Source organism: Macaca mulatta, chromosome X, assembly GCF_049350105.2.
Source record: "Macaca mulatta isolate MMU2019108-1 chromosome X, T2T-MMU8v2.0, whole genome shotgun sequence".
Lineage (NCBI taxonomy): Eukaryota > Metazoa > Chordata > Mammalia > Primates > Cercopithecidae > Macaca > Macaca mulatta.
This window is the reverse complement of record NC_133426.1, coordinates 31,233,548-31,253,010: the sequence shown is the minus strand read 5'-3', so window position 1 is coordinate 31,253,010 and position 19,463 is coordinate 31,233,548. Positions and strand designations below refer to the sequence as shown.

The 19,463-nt window shown below is 38.6% G+C and overlaps 1 protein-coding gene and 1 non-coding gene across 12 annotated transcripts in view; one reads left to right on the top strand and one right to left on the bottom strand.

The window, feature by feature from the left end:
• Positions 1–19,463, top strand: part of DMD (dystrophin) — a 2,157,177-nt gene that overhangs the window by 1,908,889 nt on the left and 228,825 nt on the right. For all 11 annotated transcript variants that reach the window (XM_077988314.1, XM_077988313.1, XM_028842274.2 and 8 more), the window contains one exon: positions 3,914–3,992. In XM_077988314.1, coding sequence (XP_077844440.1) covers positions 3,914–3,992 — 79 coding nt within the window. The remainder of the gene's footprint in view (positions 1–3,913; positions 3,993–19,463) is intronic.
• On the bottom strand, positions 4,253–4,358 carry LOC114675189 (U6 spliceosomal RNA). The gene has a single exon (XR_003726284.1). It is a non-coding gene; the product is annotated as a U6 spliceosomal RNA (small nuclear RNA).

Below are 19,463 nucleotides of genomic sequence, written 5' to 3'. Positions count from 1 at the left end.
TGATGCTGCATCGGCTCAGTCCCTATGAAACTAACATTCTTACTAGAGAAAGTGGCCTATGGCACGGTCATATTCCTTTACCATCTACATCTTCTCCTTGAGATTTCTTTCTCAGTATGTGAAAAGATTTCTGATCAGTGTCCACTCCCATATGGCATCCTCATCTTCTCCTCCCTACCCCAAAACACTCACATTTATCTCTAGATTGATTTATTTATGAAATGACCCATTCTAAATTTAGAAATAATGACATATGCCAAACATTTATTTGCATGCATTTTTCCACAACCTTTCTCTGTGATCTTATGATATCACATTCTTCAAGACCAGGAATTGACCTTGCATTGGGCCATAAAATACATTGGGCCATAAAATACATTGAACAACTGAAGTTTCATAGATATGTACACTAGAATTGGTCTTCATTCAATAAACTGATTGAAAATAAAGAAATTAAAAAGCAAATTACTTATTAAGTATTTATAAAATACTTTTTTTCAACTTTAATCTTCAGGATAACAGTTAAGAGCAAGACCCAGACTGAATGAGTTTGAATCTGAGCTCTGCCAATTTACTAACTACTGAAGCTTAGGCAAGTTTTTTTTTTTTTTTTAACCTCTCATGCCTCAGTTTTCACATCAATGAAGTGGGGGGAATAATATTAACTCCTATTGCAGAGTTACTGTAAAGATGAAATAACATAATTCATATTATCATGCATGTATTGCTTAATAAATATTAGCCATTTTTGTATTGTATGTGGTACCCTGCACATTATAGACTATTGCTCTCCTGTTTTCCTTTTTTTTTTTTTTTTTTTTTTTGAAATGGAGTCTTGTTCTGTCGCCCAGGCTGGAGTGCAGTGACATGATCTCGGTGCACTGCAACCTCCACCTCTCAGTGTCAAGCAATTCTCCTGCCTCAGCTTCCTGAGTGGCTGGGATTACAGATGCTCACCACCACACCCAGCTAATTTTTGTATTTTTAGTAGAGACGGGATTTCATCATGTTGGCCAGACTGGTCGTGAACTCCTGACCTCAAGTGATCCACCTGCCTCGGCCTCCCAAAGTGCTGGGATTACAGGTGTGAGTCACCACGCCTGGCCTATTCCTCTCCTTTTATTTACCATAATAGCAGCAAGAACAGTAGCTGGTGACATTTATTGAGCAATTACTACATGATAGAAACTAGGCTAAGTGCTTTACATGTATCATCTTATTTAATTCCCACAGAACTCTATAAGTTATATTACTGTCCACATTTTATTGATAAGGAAAGTTAAGAATAATTTACCCAGGGACATTGATTAGTCAAGGTTCTCCAGAGAAATAGAAGCAACAATATACATATGTATGTACGTATGTGTATGTGTGTGTGTGTGTGTGTATATATGTATGTATATGTGTGTGTGGATATATAAAATCAAGTATTATCTCATGCAGTTGGAAACTAAGAAGTCCCATGACCTGCTGTCTGCAAGTTAGAGAGCCAGGAAAATTGATAGTGTAATTTCAGTCTCAGTCTGAAAGCCTGAGAACCAGAGGAGTTGATGATGTAAATCCCAGTCCAAGGGCAGGGGAACACTGACATCCCAGCTCAAGCAGGCCTGCAGGGAAAAAAGGAACATGCCTTTTTGTTCTGTTTAGGACCTCAACTGATAGGATGATGCCCACCCACATTGCGGAGGGCAATCTACTGAATCCGCTGAACTAAATGCTAATCTTGTCTGCACAAGACACACCCAGACACACCCAGAAATAGTGGTTTGCCTGGGCACCCCATAGTCCAGTCAACTTGACAAAGAATTAACCATTACAGACCTGCAGTCAGTGCAGTCAGTGTGAGTAGGTATTCTTGTTTGTTCCGCATCTCTTCTCTTCTCTCTCTCTCTCTCTCTCTCTCTCTCTCACACACACACACACACACACACACACACACACGTACCACATTTACTCATTTATCCGTTTGTTTGGTCAACTAGTCATTAAACAAATATTTGCTACCATTTACTATGTGCAGGGTTCTGTGCCTCCTGCAGAAAGGGTTGGAGACATTCAAAGACAAAGGTAAACAAAAAATGGTCCCTGCTATCAAGAAGTTTACAATCTATTGCAAGAGACATGTCCATATAATTCAAATGAATTGTATGATAGAAGTGCTTCAAGTATAAACCATATACTGTTAGAATGCTGAGGAAACCATTAATTCTAACCCGGGAGATGGGGAAGTGAGCATATAAACACTCACAGCATTGATCTGGGAGAGAAGTGGGGTAAGAGCATTGCCGAGAGAAGGAGCAGCATGAAGAAGCCACACACAAGAGTTACATTGGATGGAATAGTGCAGGATAGGCAGGTAGTTTTGGTGGGCTTAGCAGGTAGAGTTTGGGAGCGCAGGGTCATAAGGTTGGGAAGGGAGGTTTCATATGTCCCTCATGCTTTTGTGTAGATAAAATAAAGCAAATCCTGCATTTTAGGGGAACTCCACTTGGTTATCCACGTATTTGGGCCAAGCAAAAATGGGCAAGGCTAGGGAGAGTGAAAAAATGAGATTGTTCTGGATATACACTAGGCACTTAATTGATATTGGAAGGCCAGAGTTGGTTTGAGACCAGACTACCTGAGCCACTTTTCTGATGAGATTAACATCGATTTTTACCTCTTGGGAATTCTGCACACCACAGGAACTATCCCCTGAGTTCCGATTGCTCTGTGCAAGCTCTGATTGACCCCTAGTTTAGCATGGACTGTTCACAACCAAATCAAAATCCAGAGTTAGAGAGCTAGGATGCCTGGAGCTACCACTTATATTGGATTGGCAAAATGCCAAATGACTAAGTATAGTATTTCACCCATAAAATTATTCCTTTTCCCGCCCCAAGAATAGAATTCACTAAGTTGACAGCACACTGTGTCAATATATTATAGAAAAACCTAATAGGAAAAAAAGAATGGCGGTTTTCACTGCATGCCACCTAAAGGTATATTTCTCAATAATTTCCAAGACCACTGAAAACTGAAATCTGAAAATTAGTTTTATCTTCCTATCCACCCTGTTTTATCCCAAATTTAAGCCTTGCCTGTACTTCTTTGATATTTAATTAATTTTTTTTTTTTTTTTTTGAGATGGAGTTTCACTCTGTCGCCCAGGCTGGAGTGCAGTGGCACGATCTCTGCTCACTGTGGCCTCCCTCCTGCCTCAGCCTCCTGAGGAGCTGGGATTACAGGCGTGCACCACCACACCCGACTAATTTTTGTATTTGTAGTAGAGACGGGGTTTCACCATATTGGCCAGGCTGGTCTCGAACTTCTGACCTCAAGTGATCTGCCTGCCTTGGCCTCCCAAAGTGCTGGGATTACAGGCATGAGTCACTGTGCCCAGTCCATAATTAAATATTAATCAACTATTGGTTAATTGCTAATTATCAATAATTAAATATCACTCAATGGTTCATTACCTATTCATCAATATTACTTCTTTAAAAATTTGTCAAAAACAATAGACTAAGACTTAAAGACAAGACATGTCATTTCTGAGATTCTGTAGTCACCTATACCAAATGGCACCCTCCCTAATGTTTCTGTGAAAGTAAAGATTTGTATTTTTTTATGGTACTAATTGAAGCAGTAGTTCATTTGTGGCTGCCAATGAGTTGACTGTAAAAAAAAAAAAAAAAAAATCTTATTTTAACATTGTTGAGAGAGGAAATCCTTTGTGTTTGGCCTTGGATTGATAAAAACGAGTCTGGGATACTATATACGGTAAGTGGATATTAAAACTAGGGCTATGAATTGTTGCTTTGGTGCTGTCAGCCTTGGAGACTCAAAGTATCTTATCAGAAAGGATACATTATTTTAATTGTTCCTCATTATATAGAATGAGAGAACATCATTTCTCTCCTTTTCCTCCCAGGTGGCCGTGGAGGACCGAGTCAGGCAGCTGCATGAAGCTCACAGGGACTTTGGCCCAGCGTCTCAGCACTTTCTTTCCAGTAAGTCATTTTCAGCTTTTATCACTTAACTTTATTGCATCTTGATTAATAAGAATTAACAGTTGAAAAAAACAAAAGAATTAAGAGTTGAATTATAATAATCTCTGTCAGATGTAGTAGAAGCATAAATCATCCTGAAATATAACTTGGTTGATAAATTTAGAAGGGTAGGAAGAAGAAGCCCAACTGGATCATTTTGCCCAGTCTTCAGCTAATGCATAATTGTTTCCTGCAATATATTCTCAAATGTTAACTTCATTAATAATTTTGAGTCTTTTTGAAAAGTATGGAACACTTTGCTCAGGAGCCATGCTAATATTCTCTGTATCATTCCAATGTTAGTATATGGGCTGCTGAAGCAAACACATACCTTTGAGTTTTTAATTTCTGCCTATCAGTTCAGTTCATAAAGCTAATAATTATGATATCATGTAATTATAATATGATCATTCAATATGTGTTACTGTGATTCTGTAATTCTTTATCTCTAAATAATTCATTAAATACTCCCTGCCTTATGAAATAAATGACAATTCTCAAAAGAAGGCATACAGATGGCCAACAGGTATATGAAAAAATGCTCAACATCACTAATCACCAGGGAAATGCAAATCAAGACCACATGATATATCATCTTACCCCAATTAGAATGGCTATTATTCAAAAGACAAAAAATAACAGATTCTGGTGAGAATGTGAAGAAAGGGAACTCTTTTACGGTGTTGGTGAAAATGTAACAGTAAATTAGTAACAGTATGAAGATTTCTCAAGAAACTATAAATAGAACTACCTTACCATCTGGCAATCCCACTACTGGTTATCTATCCCAAAGCTAAGAAATCAGTGTATCAAAAGGGTACCTGCACTTGTATGCTTATCGCAGCACTGTTTACAACAGCAAAGATGTGAAATCAACCTAAGTGTATATCAACAGATGAATGGATAAAGAATATGTGATATCTATACACAATGAAACACTACAAGAATGAAACTACGTCATTCACAGCAACATGGATGGGACTGGAGGTCATTATATTAAGTGAAACAACCCCGGCACAGAAAGACAAAAATTGCATGTTCTTACTCTTGTGGAAGCTAAAAAAAAAATTGATCTCATAAACATAGACTAGAATGATGGATACTAGTGGCTGGGAAAGGTGTGTGGGTAGAGGGGGAGATAAAGAGAGGTTGGTTAATGGGTACAAACATCCAGTTAGATAGAAGGAATAAGTTATATCATTTGACAGCAGAATAGAGTGACTATAGTTAACGACAATGTGTTGTATATTTCAAAGTATCAAGAAGAAAGGGCTTGAATTGTTCCCAATACATAGAAATGACAAATACTCAAGGTGATGGACGCCTCAAATACCCTGACTTGATCATTATGTATTCTATGCTAGTAAAATATCATGTTACCTCATAAATATGTAAAATTTTATGTACCAATAATAAATAAATAAATAAATAAATAAATAAATACTTTGCCTCCAAATTTGAAACCTCAGCCTATGGGTAATCCCTTTTCCCTAACTATTTGTATCCTTTTTTTTTTTTTTTTTTTTTTTGAGAGGGAGCCTCATTCTGTTGCCCAGGCTGCAGTACAGTGGTGTGATCTTGGCTCACTGCAACCTCCGCCTCCCAGGTTCAAACAACTCTCCTGCCTCAGCCTCCTGAGTAGCTGGGACTACAGGCGTACACCACCAGGCCCGGATAACTTTTGTATTTTTTAGTAGAGACAAGGCTTCACCATGTTGATCAGGCTGGTCTCGAGCTCCTGATCTCAAGTGATCCACTCACCTTGGCCTCCCAAAGTGCTGGGATTACATTCGTGAGCCTTGTATTCTCCTTTTGTCCTTGACCTCTAGTCATTCTTTTTATTTACTGGTTCTACCATTTTATTAATTATGTTTTTATAATTAATACTAAGAGAAATAACCTTAGTTAACTGAGAGTTTGAGTATTAGAGAATCATATTTATACAATAATGCATATTAAATTGGCAAGCACCTGTTTTCCTCTGATTAATATTAATTTATACCACTTTTTATTTGATTATAAAAGTATATGTGTTGAGTTTTTTGGTATTTAAAAAGCCATACTTTACCACATGGAGTTAACATCTGTTAGCATTCTGATATATTTCCTTATGGTCATATGTGAGTATGTATGAGGGTTTATCCATCATTTTAAGGCAATTACTTTGTGCCTAGCAATGTTACAGATTTTAACTAGTTTAATCCTTATAGCAATCCCTTAAGGTAGGTACCATTATTATACCTATTTCAATGATGAAAAAATTGAGGCACACATTCACACAGCTAGTAGATGAGAGAGCCAGGATTCAAACCCAAGAAGTTGGCCCCAGAGTCTGTGTTTTTAAGCATCACACTGTAATTTTACTTAATTTATGTATTTTATAGAGAGGAGGTAATTCTGTATGATCTCCATTCTTCTGCCACATTCTTTCATTGCCATTTTCTGATCATTTCCTTTCTTTTCCATTCTCCATGGGTTAATAAAAAGATCCACGCTCACAAATACTTTAAAGTATTTGAGTAGATGCTGTCATGTGTGTCTTCAGTTGGCTGTTGTCTTTTGAACAAAATTTCCTGGAAGGTGTTGGTCCTGTGTTTTTGTCATACATTGATAATAGATGAAGAAGTATCTTATTTTCTGAACTGGCTCTAACTTTGTTATCCGCCTGCGGTCTAGTTATTTGGACACAGTTTCACAATGCTTTGGAGTTGCCAAGAAAAAGGGATAAGTTAAAGCAGTTTATCTAAAGGAGTGGGATCGTGGCTTTTAGGAACGGCTCTAGAAAAATGATAAAGGCTACAGATTTTGTCTTCTGCATCTTTGCAAATCTCTGGTCTACTTAACTTGCCTTGGTGACAGCCATTCTATTTGATTTAATTGAGATTAAATGTGATAACATACTCCTAAGCTACTCATAAACCATAAATAAAAAAATAGTACTATTATGAATATTAATTACTCCTCTGACACCAGGAATATTCGTTCATATTTTCTTCTCTCTGACTCCCCCTCTGACATATTTTCTTCTCTCTGACTCCCCCTCTGAATTCCCATTCATTCATATTTTCTTCTCTCTGACTCCCCCTCTGAATTCCCATGTCTTACCCATTAAAACCTATTTTCAGAAAATGATATACTCGTTTAACCCAGGTGATAGGTAAAGTTTAATGTGCACTTCTCCTGGGTTATTTGCATTTTATTAGTGTGAAAATCTGTAAGCCTGAGGTGGTAGAACATCAGCCGTAAGTTCTGAGCTGTGAGGAAGGAACTTTGAGGGGCCAAGGGGAACATTCTCACACCTTTCAAACCATATCACATCAGTGCCCACTTCCAGAAAGGTCAGGCCTGTTAGACACAGGCATTCATAAAGAGACTGATCTACCTGCGTGAATGGAGCCAGCCCCGGAAGTCATCAATCTCTTGGATGCCCATGTGGAATATCAATATATGCTTAAAAGCTTTGCTTGCAGGTATAAAGAAACTACCAACTTAGTTTAAGGGATATTTAAGAAATAGAACGGTGAGACTAAGGATGGATTGTTTCTTTACATTGTCCTTTTTAAAATTACAAAGGTACTCTATACACATCAAGAAAAATTTCGAAAGCACACAGTACAAACAACAAAAGAAAAAATATCCACAATCCAATGACTCAGAGATAATCACTAATATAAATTTGGTTTATACGCTTTCTGTCTTTCTCTTGTGGGGTATGTGTGTGTGTGTGTGTGTGTGTGTGTGTGTGTCAAGGTTCTATCTTATTTTTTTATTTTTTTGAACTATTTGTTTTTTGAGACAGAGTGCAGTCTCAGCTCACTGCAACCTCCCCCTCCTGGGTTCTAGTGATTCCCATAACTCAGTCTCCCGAGTAGCTGGGATTACAGGAATATGCAACCACGCTTGGCTAGTTTTTTGTATTTTTAGTAGAAATGGGGCTTCACAATGTTGACCAGGCTGGTCTCAAACTTGTGGCCTCAAGTATTCCGCCCACTGTGGCCTCCCAAAGTGTTGGGATTACAGGCATGAGCCACCACGCCCGGCCTCTCTCTTTTCTTTTAAACCATGCACAGATGAAAACATGCTACCATTTTATGGCCTGCTATTTTCCCTTAAAACTATCTTTACAATATTTTCATGTGTTTAAATATTCTTCTACAGAGTGATTTTTCTAATGACTGACTAATACTCTCTTCTGTGTCTATACCAAATTTACCAACACAATTCTAAATTGCTCAATATTAAGATTATTTCACAATTTTTATTAGATCGAGCATTATGGCTAATATCCTTTTTATACCTGTGCAAATATCTCAGATTCTTTCTACAGGATAAATGCCTAAGGTGGAATTGTTGTCTTAAAGAATGTTTACATTCGTAAGCCTTTTCAAGTGTATTGCCAGACTTACCTCTAGAAAATGGCACCAGAAATTGGGTGTGCCATCCAAACCATATTTGAGCCAGGCATGGTGTGGCTCATGCCTATAATCCCAATTCTTTGGGAAACTGAGGCAGGAGGCTCACTTGAACCCAGGAGGTCAAGACTGCAGTGATCCATAATCACGCCCCTGCACTGCAATCTGGATGACAGAGCAAGACCCTGACCCTAAATTAAAAAAAAAAAAAAAAATCACCATATTTTAAGCAGGACATCTCTGAAGTCACATATTTGCTACTGTAAAAGCAGCTTCCCCTACCAATGAAAAAAAGTATGTTTTAAATATTCCTCTAGGTTCATATTAAATGAATTTGAATTAATATATATATTTTAGACAGGCCTGAGTTGATACATGTTTAGTAATGTGCTTTCAGGTTATTGTGAATAATAATAGAGTGGTTTCTAAAGCTTGGAAATTACAAAGAAAAGGAAAATAAGGAGGAGCTACTAATTGCAACCCCCAACATAAACATGCTTACTGTCTCTGTTTATCTTATTCTCTCTCTCTCTCTCTCTCTGTCTCTCTCACTCTGACACACACACACATACACACACACACACACATACTCCCCTTTGGAAATTATTTGGAAATTACATTACCAGCTGTCTGTTTTTTTTTTATCAGAAGACAGAGGCAGCCTTTTACTAAAAAAAAGTATTCACTGTTTCTTCCCAGTAGCCCAATCTCTACTAGTTACAGAAATTGTTTCTTTTATCTTAGATCTGAGAGAAAATAAGGAGAGAAAAGCATTGTGAAATATGACCCTTCTCCATTGATAGACACTAACTTGTCCTTACTTCTAGTTTTAATATACTGCTACTCCTAATTGACTTCTACAACTTAAACCAAGAAAAAGGAGAAATTCTAATAGTATGATTTTAAATATGTATATAATTTACAATGAAATTGGCATTTAAATTATTAAAATTATGTACTAATATATAATTATATATGTATAGTTCGTAGGTATACTATCAGCCTCTTCATATGTCTGTCATTAAGCAAGTACTAAAGTACATTGGCGTAGTAGTCTGAATATTGTCCTTTCCTTTTCAAGAGTTGAAAGATTTTCTGGGCATGTTGGCTCACATCTGTAATCCCATCACTTTGGGAGGCCGAGGTGGGCAGATCACTTGAGGTCAGGAGTTCAAGACCACCCTGGCCAACATGGTGAAACCCCGTTTGTACTAAAAATACAAAAATTAGCTGGGTGTGGTGGCACGGGCCTGTAATCCCAGCTACTCAGGAGGCTGAGGCAGGAGAATGGCTTAAACCCTGGAGGTGGAGGTTGCAGTGAGCCGAGATCATGCCACTGCAGTCCAGCCTCGGTAATAGAGAGAGACTTCGTCTCAAAAAACAAACAAACAAACAAACAAACAAAAAAAACAAAGACCAAAAAAACAGTTTAAATATTTTTCCTGACCATTATCTCAATTCTCTGGTCTTTTATTCTAAATTCTACTTTTCTCACCAAGAAAGATCACTATATATTTGGGTAAAGGGAGGAATCCTTCTATAATAGTAAAAAGAATCCATGGTTTTCTTAATATTTTACAAGTTCCAGAATTCCCTTAAAAGAATATTTTCCAAGCCAGGTTCTTTAAAACATTAATGTTCTATTAGGTTTTGATAACTGTCCCTTGAAAAAAATAGTACTGATCAATAAGATTGGAAAAACACTAGGTTTCAAAGATAAGCAAGTTTCTTTCCTGTTGGAATTCTTGGAGCCTTTATTATACACTGAGACTCTAAGAGGATAAGGAGTCTATAGCTCTCCAGTTCTAGGTGACTGTGGAAACCTTTTTCAGGCACACCAATTAATTTCACACTAAACTTTATGCTATGGATCACAGTGAACCTTTGCCTTGGTGTGGTATTTGCCAAATGCTTTAATGACAAAAAATTTCTGCTAAAGGTTGTAAAAAAGTGATCCAATTAAAAGAAAATGAATGTTTATGTGGCAAAAGGGTCAACTCCCTCTCTTTACTAAAGTTCCCATCCCCACTCCCACCCAGGAGCCCTCTTGTGCTGTGTAATTTCCTAACTGGAGATAAGCTTAGAAAGTATCTATACGAGTAGCTTCCAGACTCTGAGGTGTGGCTCATTAGCAAATCCTAAAATCAGTTTAAAAAGACTTACAACCAACAATTTTTTACTGGAATGGAATGGAATGGAACAGATTAGAAAATATCAGAGTGCATTACCCGAGCAAGGTTAAGTGTTGTTTTGACGGTAGTTGATTTGTTAGATGTGTGTGTGCATACATGTGTGTATCTGTGTGTGTGTGTGTGTGTGTGTGTGTGTGTACGCGCTAGATCACAGTGTAAAACATTTTTCTTCTGTGGGTTGCAGTCGAAATAGTTTGAGAAACATTGAATCATTCCAGTCCTTTCCTTATTTTACAGATGATAAAATAGGTGCAGAATGATCAAATGACATAACCAAGGTCACAAAGATAGTTATAATACTAGGACTGGAACCCAGTTTCTGGACTTCCAAGCCACACATCACACTGCCTTACCCATTAAGAACAAATGCCTAGGCCAATAACTGTCTAGTCTATCTGCTATTGCCAATGATTATTCTATTCTCTCATATATTCCTCTTCGTTTGGCCATCCTAAGTTGATTTACAGAGTCTAAATTTTTCTCTCAACACCTCTGGGCTAAAAGCTGCCTTGTCAAAATGGTATTGATAGTGGTTCAGAGTAAAAGCTGTCAAATCAAACTGATTGGGTTCAAATATTGACTCAGAACACTTTATGCTTTATTCTTTCTCTTTATTCTTCATCTTTAAAATAGGGATAATAGTAACATATTTGGTCAATTGTAAGACACACTTTTCTACCCATGTTTTAACAGCTCTGAAATCAGAATGCACTTTCGACCAATGGGATGTTGAATTCAGTGAAATATGGTTGTATTATGTCATGGGGTTACAGTGAAGATGAAACAGTTAATATTTGTAAAACCCCTACAGTAGTGCCTGGAACATAGTAAGTGCTATTCAAGTGTTTGCTATTAGCTTTACCATTAGTATCATTATTACTATCAGCTTGATAGTATAACTTAATGCATGCCTGTTAGAGTCAAACTGGTCATGAAAGTTTCATTCATTCTCTTGCATTTAATTGTCAGTATAAGTAGTCCCTCTCCTTTCTGAAGGTGATTTCCAAGGATCTAATCTGCAAGTCCAGTGTTTTGCACATTAGAACAGCTCAATAGTTGTTTGTGTAACTAATGAGTGATAAATAATCCAAAAGATAGACCTTAATCTCTATAAGGCCAGGATAGTATTAGTGTTGTTGACAGTTATATTCTACAGTATGTAATGTGGTACATGGCACTTAGCAGGTGTTCAGTAAATATTTACAGAATGAATTATGTCTTATACCCAAAAGAGGAAGAGGTAAATTCACTCCTGACATTGATAATACACAGTGGCATGAGGTTTAGCATAGTGACTATCACATAGTAGACACTCAATAAATAATGTGGCCTTTTATGTTGCTTCTCAGCAAAGACTAATAGCATTCATAACTTTGTATGGTTGTTTTTATCAAAGTCTACTGTACCATGTAATATATTAAGGGAAAAGGCTGACTTCAAAATTACAGCATGATCACAACTGTATTAGAAAATAAAATAAAAATAACAGAAATGTACACATAAAAGAAAAATGGAAAATAAAAAGACACCAAAAGGCAAACAGTTATTGCATCATTTCTTTCTTTTTGCTTTTACAATTTTTTTGGTAATAGCATGTACTACTTTTGTAATGGAAAAAAACAATAAAGGTAAAATTTTATACTCTAGCTTTTAACCAGTGACCTCTTGGAGTGGCAATGGGACTCTGAAAGACAAATTTCCTTTTTACTATTTATTCTGAATTTAAAAGCTGTTTCATTGAGTGACCTTCTTGTTCTCGGATTATGAGACACTGTAAAAAGAAAGAACTGATCAATCATTTATTGCAGGCTTTACAATCTTAACCGCCTTAATCATATCCCTGGTTAAGTCTTTTTCTCTCTTGTCAAAGCGACTCAAGCTTTTACAGTTTCTCCTCGATACATAGGGTCTAGCAGTTTGTTTCCATCTTGAGAGTTGCCAAGTTTCATCCCGGTTATTCTCCACTACACACACACTTAAATAAAAAAAAAAATAACAGGGGAAACCTTTGAGCACATCTAATAATTGCTGACATTTCACTTAACAATGCTCCAGCCTGTGCTACCAGTGTCCTCAGGGGACGGATAATTTGAAATATGAGTGGGCCAATAATTTAAAGCTTCAGATTGGCTTAAATAAGCCATCATGAGGCCGGGTGCGGTGGCTCACGCCTGTAATCCCAGCACTTTGGGAGGCTGAGGCGGGAAGACCACATGAGATCAGGAGTTGGAGACCAGCCTGACCAACATGGAGAAACCCCGTCTCTACTAAAAATACAAAATTAGCTGGGCATGGTGGCGTGCATCTATAATCCCAGCTACTTGAGAGGCAGAGGCAGGAGAATCACTTGAACCCAGGAGGCAGAGGTTGCAGTGAGCCGAGATTGAGCCATTGCACTCTGGCCTGGGCAACAAGAGTGAAACTCCATCTCAAAAAATAAATTAAATAAATAAATAAATAAATAAATAAATAAATAAATAAAAATAAGCCATCATGATAAAAGTCAGAAAGAATCTTGCAGGTCCAATGTGAGATGATTTGCAGGCTAAAATTCTCTTTCAAGTAAAATCTCAGAGTAAAATGATTTGGGCCAGTTTCTTCAGCAGTCACATGTTGTCCCAAGTGGTAGCAATTTGGGACAAATGCCATGTGACCTACCGGTGATGCTGATAATGCCTCTATAAATTCAAAGACAGCCTTTCCAATGCCCACAAAAAGCAGCTACAGCAGTAATAATTATATTCTCTTCTTAAAATATATTGTCATGGCCCTTTTCTCCTTTAGCTCAAATTTATACTCCTCAATAAGCTCTCAGATTTATTTGCTTTACAGTATCATTAGCAACCAGATTTTGCATCGTTGGCCCTATATATCCCATCAATTTGAACACATGAGGAAACAGAACATTTTTGTTTATGCTATGGGAATTTCTGTGCTGGGGCTGGCTTACAATGGCTCAAGAGAGCCAATTGTAAAATATACAGGAATTGTGAGCTAGTTATTAAGCCTACCTTTGGTAGCTTGAAATCAGGTATAGGGGGAAGATTTACTCGATGGAAATTGGCAAATACTACAAATTGGGGCACTTTTTTTTTTTTTTTTTTTTTTGCATAGATGGCTTCCCAGAAATGACTAATTTATCTATGTTATTTGGATCGCTCAAGTCCCTGTATGCAAAGAATCTTCTTAAACTTAGCAGGAAGGATGCTCAGGATCCAAATATTTATCTGCCTTGTAGAGTGACCACTCATCCTGGTCTGTCTGGGACTTTCCCAGATTTAGCACTGGAATTCCCATATTCCAGGAAATCTCTGTAGTCCCAGGCAAACCAGGATAGTTGCTCACCCTAGCCTTAGGTGAAATCCCTAGAAATAGAACCCTATTTAGATAGATGGGGCTTCTTGTAGAAGTAATTTGTTCAGGTGAAAGGGAGTGAGGGAAGCAGGATAAAGTAAGAAGGATGCCGGTCAAGGAGTTAAGTGAGAAGGAAGAGAGTCACTTCAGCCTGATCCCACAGGGAGCTCTGGAGAACAAATTGTCCCTACCTTGAGATAAGGGGACTGAGTTGTTTTTGTTTTTTGTTTTTGTTTTTGTTTTGAGACAGAGTCTCACTCTGTCACCCAAGCTGGAGTGCAATGGCGTGATCTCGGCTCACTGCAACCTCTGCCTCCCAGGTTCAAGCGATTCTCCTGCCTCAGCCTCCAGAGTAGCTGGGACTACCATGCCCAGCCTTTTTTTTTTTTTTTTTTTTTTTTTGTATTTTTAGTAGAGACGGGGTTTCACTATGTTGGCCAGGCTGGTCTTGAACTCCTGATCTCATGATCCGCCTGCCTTGGTCCCCCAAAGTGCTGGGATTACAGGCATGAGCCACCGTGCCCGGCCGGGGCTGGGCTTTTATTTTCCCATGTGAATTAACCATTGACTGGATTTCTGGGGAGTGGGAGATAGCAAAGCAGTTCCCATTTGGCCAAGGGAGGATTTCTGGTGAAAGGAGCAATGAAGCCTTAGCTACCAACACTCACAACTGCGGCTGGGTGAACCAGCTCAGTAAAAGGGATCTGAGTGGAACAAAAATAGTATTAACCTCTCCTAGATTTTTATGAAGCTGCTATCATACCCCATGCATAATCTGGCTTTGGAGCTGAATGGACACATTTAGCTCGATCACTAACCGCCACTCCATTGTCACGTACTTAAATGGAAATTAGCCCGGTGGCATGGAAGAGATGAGACAAATGTCTGTTTCTTTCTTATTTCATCTTCCTCATTGTGACAGATTCTTCTAGGCCTTGTGAGGACCTAGGGCAAAGAGAACAGCACCAGAGTTCTGAATCAGTTTTATAACATGGGCACTATTTTGGTGGAATGCTGGCTCTGAAAGGTATATTTTTACACTACCCAGAAAATGAAGGCATTTGTGAGTTTGGCCTGGGATAGCATTTTGTCATCTGTCCAAAATACAAAGCTTTGCACAACAGGAATAGTGGAATCACATCCCTCTGGGCAAAAAGCATTACTTTCGTTTTTCCATTTGGAGGTTTTCCATTTTCAGAACACAACCAGTTTGGGATTACAAAGTGCTTTCTGGTGAGAACTTTGAAGTGAGGACAAAAGGCATTTTGTTCTTTTGTAGACTTACATAAACTGTTCCTGGTTTAAAAACCATTCTAGATTTTTAAATAGACTTTCAGATATCTGCAGTAAAAATCATCTTGATTTCAGTCTACTGCAGGTACTGCTCTGTTATGTGCTATGTCTCCTTAAGGCTGTGTGGGACAGGGATAGGCTTAGGTGATAAGGAACATTTTCAGGATACAGAGAAGCATAAAGAATAACATGGTCTGGGTGCGGTGGCTCACACCTGTAATTCCAACACTTTGGGAGGCTGAGGCGGGCAGTTCACGAGGTCAGGAGTTCGAGACCAGTCTGGCCAACATGGTGAAACCCCGTCTCTACTAAAGATACAAAAAATTAGCCAGGCGTGGTGGCACACACCTGTAATCCCAGCTACTCAGGAGGCTGAGGCAAGAGAATCGCTTGAACCTGGGAGACAGAGGTTGCAGTGAGCCGAGATCGCGCCATTGCACACTAGCCTGGGCGACAGGGCGAGACTCTGTCTCAAAAAAAATAAAAGAATAACGTGGAACAACAGACACCATGAAACATATGTTTGCTTCTTTCTGTATATACATTTGCTGCCATAGACTTCGAACTATTACATCATCATAGCTTCTTTCTTCTCTCCACCTAACACCTTCTACTTATAGCTTCTACTTTCTTATGACTTCCATTTTCTTCCTCTGTTACCTGACTTTTTAAATTCCACACCCATCTGTCATCTCTGTTTATCTCTGTGTATTACAATCAAGCTCTCGAAGAAAAAGCATCTGATTGTATTATTTATTATCCATCTAAGGGTAATGCCACCTCACAGGCCACAGGCCAGACTGCAAACCAGGCTTTCTTGACCTGGGCACTATTGGCATTTGGGGCCAGATAATTAGTGGAATGCTGGCTCTGAAAGGTGTATTTTTACACCTTTCAGAAAATGAAGGCATTTGTGAGTTTGGCCTGGGGTAGCATTTTGCCATCTGTCCTAGAATACAAAGCTTTGCGTAACAGAAACCGTGGGATCACATCCCTGTGGGCAAAAGTTGTTTGGGGCTGTCCTGTGCATTATCTCTGGCCTCTACTCACTACATGCCAGTAGCACTTCCCTCCCTTAGTTGTGACAACCAAAAATGTCTCCAGACATTGTCTGTCTGATGTCCCCTGTTGGGTGAAATTGCCCCTAGTTGAGAATCACTCCTTTATACCAATGCCTGCACAATTTGTGGTAATGAAAATCATGTGGAACACTAAATACAGTGACCTATGCCTGAGGAATTATTTGAAGTTGCTTTTCTGCATCCTTAGGGACCCTTTAGTCTCTCAATGAAAGGGAGTGTCCTCAGCAGCTCAGCAGACAGTCTTCAGGAATTGCCTCAGCTGCCTCACCCAAACTCATACGCCTTATGTAGGCAGCTCTTCCTGATCAGTGTAGGAGAATAATGACCTGACCATTTTGGCCCACCTCAGGAGAACATTAACATTCTAGCTCAAGAGCTTCCATGGGGTTGAATGAGACTGTCAGTGGGTCTGCATTCAAGCTTGATTTCTCCCTATTTCCATTCCTGTTTCTTTCACTTCCCTTCCACAGTAGTCTACCCCAAGAGCACACTTTACTCAATATCCTGCTCTCTAATCATTGCCTTAGAGTTGGCTTCCTGGAGGAAGCCAATCTGTGAGGGGGCAATGAAATTGACAGGCATTTAGAAGCATCTGAGAAAAAGGTATTGTAATAGGCCCATTACAGTCACTGGGTAATTTGATTTACTCTTGCTTTCATAATGGGGTTATTTTGTCCAGGGTAAGTAGTGATTATTATTATTTAAGGTGTCCAACCTCATGATCTCCATTAATAGGTAAGGACTTTGGGGACAGCATAAAATTACATCAATCTCTTACCTTAAACCTTAAGCTCAGCAGCATACATGCCCATGACAGGCAAGAGTTAGAACGTAAGATGGTCAGTAACATAGATCTTGAAAGGAAATATGTTGGAGTGTGAGCACTTTAAGGGCATAGGGCATGCATTACTTTTTTATTAAAAATAATTTTCCATATAACATAACATCTTGCATATTAGATGCAGGATATGCCTCGACTGAATGAATAACTGGGCACTTAAAAGATTGTTCCCAGTCTAATAAAATGAAAGAACTTAGCCTAGTGCTTAGTCTAATGTCCAGAAAGTGTTAAGGAACTTCACTTTATTTTCAGTCAGTTAAGAATTGATTCACTTTGTTACTCAACAAATGTCTATTGAATGACCAATATAAATCAAACTCTGATCTGGGAACTGGGGAAACAGCACTAAATAACACAAAGTTGATTTATTGTGGAGCTTAAATTTTAACAAGAGAAGATGGACAATCAGGTCATGGTAAGTTTGATTTTTTTAAAAAAGAATAAAGCAGGCTAAAGGGGCTAGAGGATGGGAGAAGGGGACCCTTTTAGTGGAGTGGTCAGGAATGGTGACATTTCAGTAGAGATGTGAGGAAGTACACCAGTCAGATATTGGGGGACAAAGTGTTCCAGGTGGAGGAAACAGTAAAAGTAAAGGATCCAAGATGGAGCATGCTTAGAGGGTTTGAGAAACATTGATAGCAAGGAAGCCAGTATGTGGGAAGCCAAGGAAGAAAGATGGTGAATGATAGGAGGTCAGTGAGTGATCAAGGGGCAGACAAGGAAGGATCTTATCAACTATGGTTGGCTATCGTTAAAAGCCTTTGGCATATATGCTTTGTGAGAAGGGAAGTCATACAATTCTGAGCTAAGAAGTGACATGGTGCCTGTAGCATTGTTACTTACTGTGCCTGTAGTATTCTTTCATTCATTCCTATATTTATTAACAAACACTAGTCCCCTGAAATATGAAGATAAAAAAAGAGAATTATCACCTTGGGACATATAAATACTAATCACAAAAGACAGACCTATAAAAAATGACTTCCTCCAGTGGTAGTAAATAGTGGGTGCTATAGGAGTAGAATGGAATGAGGAATCCATTTCACAGTGAGGGAACGGAGATGTTCTATCTTGGTGAGTATTAATGCGTATTGTCCCTGAGGCTACATGCAAAGCCAAAGTAGAGGGTATTCCTTTTGATAGGAACTTAGCAAAGAATGTTTATAATTGCTTGGTCCCTGATCTCACTTAGGAAGCGTCAAAAGATGCATTCAGTGATGAAAAATCAGTTTCTTCCTTCTACTTAGCCATTCTGATAAGATGAATATCTTGGGCCGGGCGTGGTGGCTCACGCCTGTAATCCCAGAACTTTGGGAGGCTGAGGCGGGTGGATCACCTGAGGTCAGGAGTTCAAGACCAGCCTGGCCAACATGGTGAAACCCCATCTTTACTAAAAAACACAAAAATTAGCTGGGCATGGTGACAGGCACCTGTAATCCTAGCTACTTGGGAGGCTGAGGCGGGAGAATCACTTGAACCCAGAAGGCGGACATTGCAGTGAGCCGAGATTGAGCCATTGCACTCCAGCCTGGGTGACAGAGCAAGACTCTGTATTCAAAAAAAAAAAAAAAAAAAAAAAAAGATGAATATCTCCCTTTCCAGTTTCATGTGTAGTCTCCTTATAGCCCTTCTGTTCAGAAAAGTGATTTCTTATGTATGTATAATGAATATAAATACAGGTTTTAGAGAGCGCTAATGTTTTAATGAGATAGAAATAGGTAGACAAGAGAGAGAATAATTGAAGGATTAGTCAGCATGAGGGCAATTTGATGTGGAAAGACAAAGTCTGAGCAGGAAATGACTGTGAAAAAAAAATTCAAAGAGGAATGGAATGAAATGAGCTCATTTATGGTGTGAGTTAGGGACAGAAGGGATTTATTCTCCAGAGGTGAAAAGTGAAGGAGTTCACGTTATAGAATTTGACCTAGACCAGCTATCAAGGGAAAGAAAGTAATTCAAAAGACTTGGACCGGGAGGTCTGGAGCAGATACATCTATTAGAGGAAGAGACAAAGTTTTAAACTGCATCTTCAGTTATTCCTGGAACCCAACACAAAAGCTCATGATAACCTTGTTATCTTCAGGAAAAAAAAAAAAAAAAAAAAAAAAGGCAACAAGGCTTATGTCTTAAACAGGACAGCACATAACATAACTTCAGGTCAGAGAATTCCATTAACATGAATCACCCACACCAATTTAAATAGGAAAAAAATAGTAAGTTTGGTATTGTAAAATTTAGTTTAAAAATCAGAACCAACA